The sequence below is a fragment of the Mastigoproctus giganteus genome, chromosome 4 (genome assembly GCF_048544385.1).
Source record: "Mastigoproctus giganteus isolate SK-2022 chromosome 4, ASM4854438v1, whole genome shotgun sequence".
Lineage (NCBI taxonomy): Eukaryota > Metazoa > Arthropoda > Arachnida > Uropygi > Thelyphonidae > Mastigoproctus > Mastigoproctus giganteus.
The window spans coordinates 12372761-12380015 of NC_143578.1; the positions used below are offsets into that span (position 1 = coordinate 12372761).

At 36.7% G+C, this 7255-nt stretch overlaps 1 protein-coding gene across 1 annotated transcript in view; it reads right to left on the minus strand.

Annotated features, from left to right (window-relative positions):
* Positions 1-6822, minus strand: part of LOC150086413 (uncharacterized) — a 64762-nt gene extending 57940 nt beyond the window's left edge. The window contains exon 1 of the mRNA XM_090371364.1: positions 6328-6822. Coding sequence (XP_090227490.1) covers positions 6328-6618 — 291 coding nt within the window. The 5' untranslated portion in view covers positions 6619-6822. The remainder of the gene's footprint in view (positions 1-6327) is intronic.
* Positions 6823-7255: the final 433 nt, after the last annotated feature.

Sequence of the window (7255 nt, forward strand, 5' to 3'; positions counted from 1 at the left end):
CAAGGTTTTCTCGCAATCTGCCTTCGCCTGCCTAACCTCCTTTGTAACTTGGTTGCATATCAACTTGTATCTATCATAGGCTTCTGTGTCATGTGTTAATTTGTATGTATCCCATGCATTTTTCTTCTCTGCCATATGCCTCATTAGTTCATCTGACATCCATTTTGGCCTAAACCTTGAACAATATTTCTTAGTTGGTATGTAAAGCCTAGTAGCTTCCAAGATAAGTTCTTTGAATGCTTCCCATTTTGAATTTGCTGTTGGTAACATCATCAGTTGGTCCCACTGTATAGAATTTAAATACTGTCTCAGTCCATCGTAGTCGCCTTTACGGAAGCAATAACCCTTCCCTTTACCCCTAATGGTAGTTACCTCTTTCAGTAAATCCCACTTCAGCACACTGTGATCACTGCCACCTAGTGGTTCATTTATCTGCAGATTCTTAATGCATGAAGAATCACTGCTGATAATCAAATCAAGAGTATTACTCCCTCTAGTTGCCTCCCGAACATGCTGATGTAGAAAACAATCATCCAATAAATCCACAAAAGCCCTGCTAGTGTGTGAGTAACCAGCCCCCAAAATCCAGTCAATATCTGGGAAATTAAAATCTCCCATTATAAGACACTCTGATTTACTGGCCCACTCTATTTCCCTGTACAGTTCCTTATTATACTCATCAGAGTCATTAGGCCTATAGCACACTCCTACTCTCAATTTTGATCTCCCAATGTTTATGTCACACCAAACTGACTCCACACTGCACTGTCCAGCGATGTCGACTGGCTTCACTTCCTTGGTTTTTATGTGTTTCTTAACTAATAGCATAACACCTCCCCCCTTCCTATCCTGTCTATCCTTTCTGTAGACGTTGTCCCCAAATTGCAGTTTCGCATCCCTTATATATGTGTGACACCACGTCTCTGATATCCCAACAATATCTGCCTTCGATGTTTTGAGCAATACCTCAAATTCATCAAATTTATTTACTAAACTCCTAGCATTGGTGTACACGCAAGTATACCTGCACCTGTTTCTATTCTTAGCTACCCTAACACAACCCATGTGTTTACTTGTACCGCAATGGCTCCCAGCAATCTCTGAAATACCATGCATCTTGTTTTTCAGGCTTCTGCTCATTCTAATAGAAGCAGTGCAAGAATCTCTTTCACCTCTGCCAGTGGCTACTGTCAATCTATTGGTCTTTGTCTCCCCCCAAGCTAGCAGTTTTCCGACCCACCTAACACTGCCTCGATAGCATCAGCAAATATTCTTGCACCCTTTCTATTTAAGTGTATCCCATCCGTGTAGAAGCAAACTCTCCTGTTAACAAATACAGTCCAGGCTGAAAAAAATTCTACCCCTTGAGCCTTGCACAATCTTTCCAGGGCCGAATTGATCGACAAGGCTCTCATCATATACTCCCTCCTATCGTGTCTGGGCAGAATTGCAATACCTCTCCTGTGTGGAGTTTTTATAAAAAAAAAATCTGTACAGCAGTCTTTCATATGAAACGGAGTCAAAAGCATTACTGAAATCTATGTACAGTAAAACTTCCCTTTTAACGGACAGCCATGGGGAACGAAAATGTGTCCGTTAGAGAGAAGTGTCCGCTAGAGAGAAGTGTCCGCTAATAAGAAGTCTGAGGGAGAAAAAAAAAAAAAAAAGAAAGAAAGAAAAATCGTTAAACATTTAATGTAAAATTAAATTAAATTATATACAGATTTGGCACAATATTTTTGTAAATAATATACATACAATTGTGCTATGCATATTATGACTTTATCTTAAGAAAAATGCATACAGTAATCACTTATTTTCTTCTGCACCTTCTTCCGGCTGATAATTTTGTTTTCAACATTTGTTTGGAGTGAAGAAACCATCGAAAGTCCTTCAGTATCTTCTTCAGCGGGGAAAAACATTTTTAAACGGTTGATTTGTACGAGCGCTTCTTCTATTTTCATCGGTGGTTCGTCGTTAATATGTTCTTCGACAGAATGACCTTCCATTCCTTCATCCTCATGAGGAACTTCTTGAAAAATATCGATGATAATGTTGTTGATATCTAGAGCACCATCTTCTGTAGTGAGGTTTGAGTCTATATCTTTGTAGCCAGGGTCACTTGTAGCAGAAGTATCGTACATTATCAATAGATGTTGAAGTTCTTGTTCTTCTTGGTGCTCCACATTGCTGTTCACAACTTCAATTTTTGCGTTTGAGAAGCCAGACTTTACAAACCAGTTCACGACAGTTTGTTTTCTAATAGCGTTTACTGAAGAGGAAATCCATTGAATCGCATCTAGGATGCTGATTTTCTTTGCAAGGTCACTCGCACATGTTACATCGTTCATGTTTGCAATGAGATGTCTTAAAACACGTTTTCTGTAGTGAAGTTTAAAATTTTTTATTATCCCTTGATCCAAGGGCTGACACTCTGCAGATGTGTTTGGTGGCAGAAAAATGATTTGAATGTTGGACAATTCAATGTGCGGGTGAGATCCAGCATTTATCCATGAAAAGAATAATTTTTCTGTTTTGACGAATCATGTTTTGGTTAAATTGACTTATCCATTCGCTCATGATATCTCGTGTCATCCACGCTTTTTTATTAGACTTCCAGTCAACATCCAAAAGATTCAAATTTATGCCCTTGAAACAATGAGGATTTTGTGGGTTTCCTATAACAAGAGGTTGTTCAAAGTCTCCCAGCATATTTGTACACAATAGTACAGTCAAGCGTTCCTTAGAAATTTTTCCGCCCTGGCACTTTTTGTTTTTTAGACTCATTGTTTTTTCAGGAAGAGCTTTAAAAAAGCATCCCTGTTTCGTCACAGTTGTAAATATCCTTAGCTTCAAAATCACGACATAAACCTTCCAATTTGACAGTCCACTCTGTTACAACCCCGGTATCAACAGATCCACCTTCACCACTTACGGTTTTCCAAGAAATTTTATGCCGAGTTTTGAACTTGTCTAGCCATCCCACAGAAGCTTTGAACTCATTTACTCCCATAGATTGCGCAACCTCCAAAGCTTTTTCCCTAATAATAGGCCCATTAATGGGAATTTTTTTAGCACGTGCGCGACAAATTTGAAGTCCAACAGTTTTCGGGAATGATTTTTGAACCTGATCATTTCCGTGTTGCCAAAATTTTTTGAGCAGTTCATTTTTTTCCTTTAGGATGTCGCTTACCTGCATCTTCCCGATTTTGAATTTTGCAGCGAGATTGCGAACAATATTTTTTTGCCGTTCATACGCTTTAATGAGTTCACTTTATCTTTTTAAAGTTAAATGTTTACGAGAAGACATTGTGCACTTCACACGACACTGAACAAAACTGAAAACTGAAACTGAAAAGACTAAAGGCCGACCATATTCCCCCCCGCCCTGCACACACCGAATTCATCAGAAGTTTTACACGTGCCTTAAAATTCTTGAAAAGGGGTTTAGAACTGAGACGTAAACCTTGATAAAATTCAGAGAATCGGAAATAGAAAATAAACACACGATTGAGGCAATACGGGGAAGAAATGTTCCTAGAAAAAGGGCCGTGAGCTCGCCCGGTGTCCGTTATGGGGAGATCAAATTATGTGCTAATCTAAACGAAACAGTGCAGATTGCCTGTCCGCGTCCGTTACAGAGAATGTCCGCTAGACAGAAGCTGCAAACACGTTAAAACCAATGGAGGTGAGTTGGAGAATTTGAAAATGTCCGTTGTAGAGAGATGTCCGTTAACGAGAGGTGTCCGTTAGGAGAAGTTTCACTGTATATGATGTCAAAATTCTTTTTTTGCAGTTCCATTGTGAACTAGATCCTAATAGTTAATCTGGTTAGATTAACTGTTATGACAAGTATCCCCTAACTAATTTGTGCTCTGACTTCTATATAATTTCATTCTTGTTAAGATGATCCTGCATTACTTCTTTAACCACTACCCCTATTATTTTCCCTATAACAGATGTATAACTTACAAGTTTGTAATTATTTACTTCATCCTTTTGATCTCACTTTGTGAATAAGAGGGGCATTTGTACATCTATAATCTGTAGAGACCTCTGAATCTAAGGATGTTCTCATAATTGAGACTAAAGGTTTGCTTACTCTTTTGCTGCTTCTTTTAATATAATTGGGGAGACAGCCCAAACGTCTTATTTACTTTTAGCTTCACTAATTTCTCTTCTACTTTCCTCTCAGTTATTACAAAATTATTTTAACTCCCAAATGGAATTACTTATTGTATCCAAATCCCAAAAAACTTCATGTGTGAATGCAGGTGCAAATTATTTATTCAGTTTTCTCAGCAGCTTAAAGAGATCAACAGTGCTGTTAATTCATATCCAGTGGAAAAATAACTTCTGGCTAAGACTTCTATTAATAACTTTGAGTCTTTGGTGGACCTACAAGTGCTAGCTGGTCCTTTTACATCCTCACAATCTTATATTGGGACTTTTATGGTTTCAAATACCTTAATGGTATTGCATTGGGACATGGACATTACATTGCAAACAAACTGACCCTCATCTAGGGCATCTACGATAGTTGTACATCAACTTCTTCAGTAGTTGTACATGTAGAGAACTGTAAACAGGTGGCAAGGTTGCCAGGAAAGCTGGTTGGGACTGCCTAGTACAATAAACAAGAAAAATAATAATAAAATAAAATGCATTTTTTTTCTCTGCCACTAGTCTAAATGGATATCAGTTCACCTGATATCCATTTAGGTCTAAACCCTGAACGATATCTCATAACTTTAATATGGGAAACATCACCAAGACCTATAAAAAGACTCATTTTGGGTTGTTTGGGAGAGAGGAGCAGTACTGCAAAAATTCAACGTAACAATTCAACCCTACTAATATTAACTACAGCAATGATTTGCTGTAGTTAGTATTAGTAGTGGCAAATAATGCAATCACAGAAGCAAGCTTATACAGCAGCAACCAAAAAAAATCACATCATCTTCTCTAATAATAATTTGTCTAATTCTTCCTTAAATTTATTCAAACTACCCACTCACTGATGTCTAGTGGTTCCTTTATTTGAAGATTCTTAATGCATGAAGTGTCACTGCTGATAATCACGTCAAAATTATTGCTTTCTCTTATTGCTAAATATATTTATCCGAAAAATCCAGGAAAGATCTGCTACCTGTGTGAGAAATAAAAAACCAACAAAATAAGACCAACAAATAAGAAACAAAATAAGACTAACCCACAAGATCCAGTCAATATCAATATCTGGACAGTTAAAATTATAAGACTCTCTGATTTACTGGCCCATTCTATTTGTTTGTATAGTTGTTCATTATATGCATCACAATTGCTGGGTTTGTAACATACATGTACTTCTCATTTTATTTTTCCTAGTGATTGTGTCACACCAAACTGATGCAACATTATCATAGCAGCCCATGTCAACAAGGTGCACTACCTCAGATTCTATGTGCTTTTTTGCCAAAGCGATAACTCCCCCTTCTGTTCTATCTGTAAATGTTTTATTCTCCATATTCGAATTCTATCTGAGGGGTACTTTTTAACCAATACTACAATTCTTCAAATTTATTCACTATGTTCCTAGCATTAGTGTACCAACAATCACAAGCAAGTATATGCACACCTGTATTTGCATTTAGTAACACAAACAGCTCATATTTGCTTGTCCTATGAAGACCCCCAGCAGGCTTTGTAATCACTCACACCTTGCTTTTCTGGCTTCTGAAAAAGAGAAGCATGTCGCAATTGATGTAGTGGAGTAATAAATTCCACCTCTAGTTGGCTGTTGTTAAATTATTATTTCGTTGCTTAAATTATTAGTTTATCAAAAAATATAATGCATGTAAGCTATTAAAAATAATTCTTATTTCATGCTAATGAAACGAAAGTATATTGCCATCGCAACGTTAATTATGTCAAGTTTTGTCGTCCCAATAAAACTACATTCAATTCACCAAAAATTCCCACCCACCGGTTTTTTTTTGTTTTTTTTTATGGGGAGGGAGTGAGGATTTTTTAAATTCATTTTTTTTGGAAACCGATAAGTGTTGAGAGGTCCTGCACTATGCTACTAACAAGGATCAATGACAAGACAACATAAATATCGTTTTTGCGAGAGCTTCCCACTCATTATTATTATTATTATTATTATTATCAGCTATATGGTGCAATGAAGCCTGAGACTTATGCTGCACCAGCCAAAAAAAAAAAAAAAAAAAATTCCCGAGTTACCCTGAGAGAGAGTCAAAAGTAGAAGGGAATCACCAAGAAAGAGAATGATGATATCAAACAGATTAATGACTGCTAAACTAGAAATAATCACAAATTACTTACTCTGAGAATGGACCGCTGTCTTGTCAAAAATGCAATCATAGTTTCTCTTCGAAGGTAAATAATTGTTTTCACAGCAACCATTAATCCAGAGCTTATGAAAATTGGCCCTACCAACCACATATGACCCAAACTTGAAAACATATTATCGCTGTCATCCAATGCTAAAATAGTAATAACAGTTCCAACGGAGAATAAAACGATCGCTAAAGTAAAATAGCAATACGACGTACAATTACAGGCCAAAACTCTATTAGTGTCATCTTGTTCGTTTTGTCTACTATTGTGCTCCATGATTTTAACAAAAAAATTTATAACGAACAAAATTTATAACATTATTCACGCAAAAACCTCTCCATGAAGACCACGCCATAATTTGATTAACTGATATATCATTTGATTTAAATATCGTTTCAAAGCAATCGCGCACAAATGACCATTATTAGTAACAAACCCACAAGTTTCTAACTTCGTAAACATAACACAAGTCAACATCAATAACACCAATCCACATGCGCCATTACTGTGCAGCAAGCGCCTCCTTAGTTCATAACAGAAATAAATTTTATATCTTGAATTTCCTTATAGACAGAACACATCTCTAAAATTCGTCACACGCTGTTGAAATGGTGTACGTGTGAATGCGGAAGTTTCCCTTTTGAGAGAAGTGAAAACGTTTGGAAACCTTGATGGTGTAAAATAACGTACAGCAGTTAAGTATTAAATTGAACAAACTCAACAACTGGAATATTATTATTGTTGTTAAGAAAAAGAGATGTAAACTAAAGCAACTAAGAACATAAAAATGGCTGTCACAAGTTGCGCGATCAGCAAATGATAATGAAAGGATTTTATTGAATAAGATTAATAATAACTTCAGGATATAACATTTCATTGCTAACTGCTCTGGTCATTTATGTCCGGCATCATT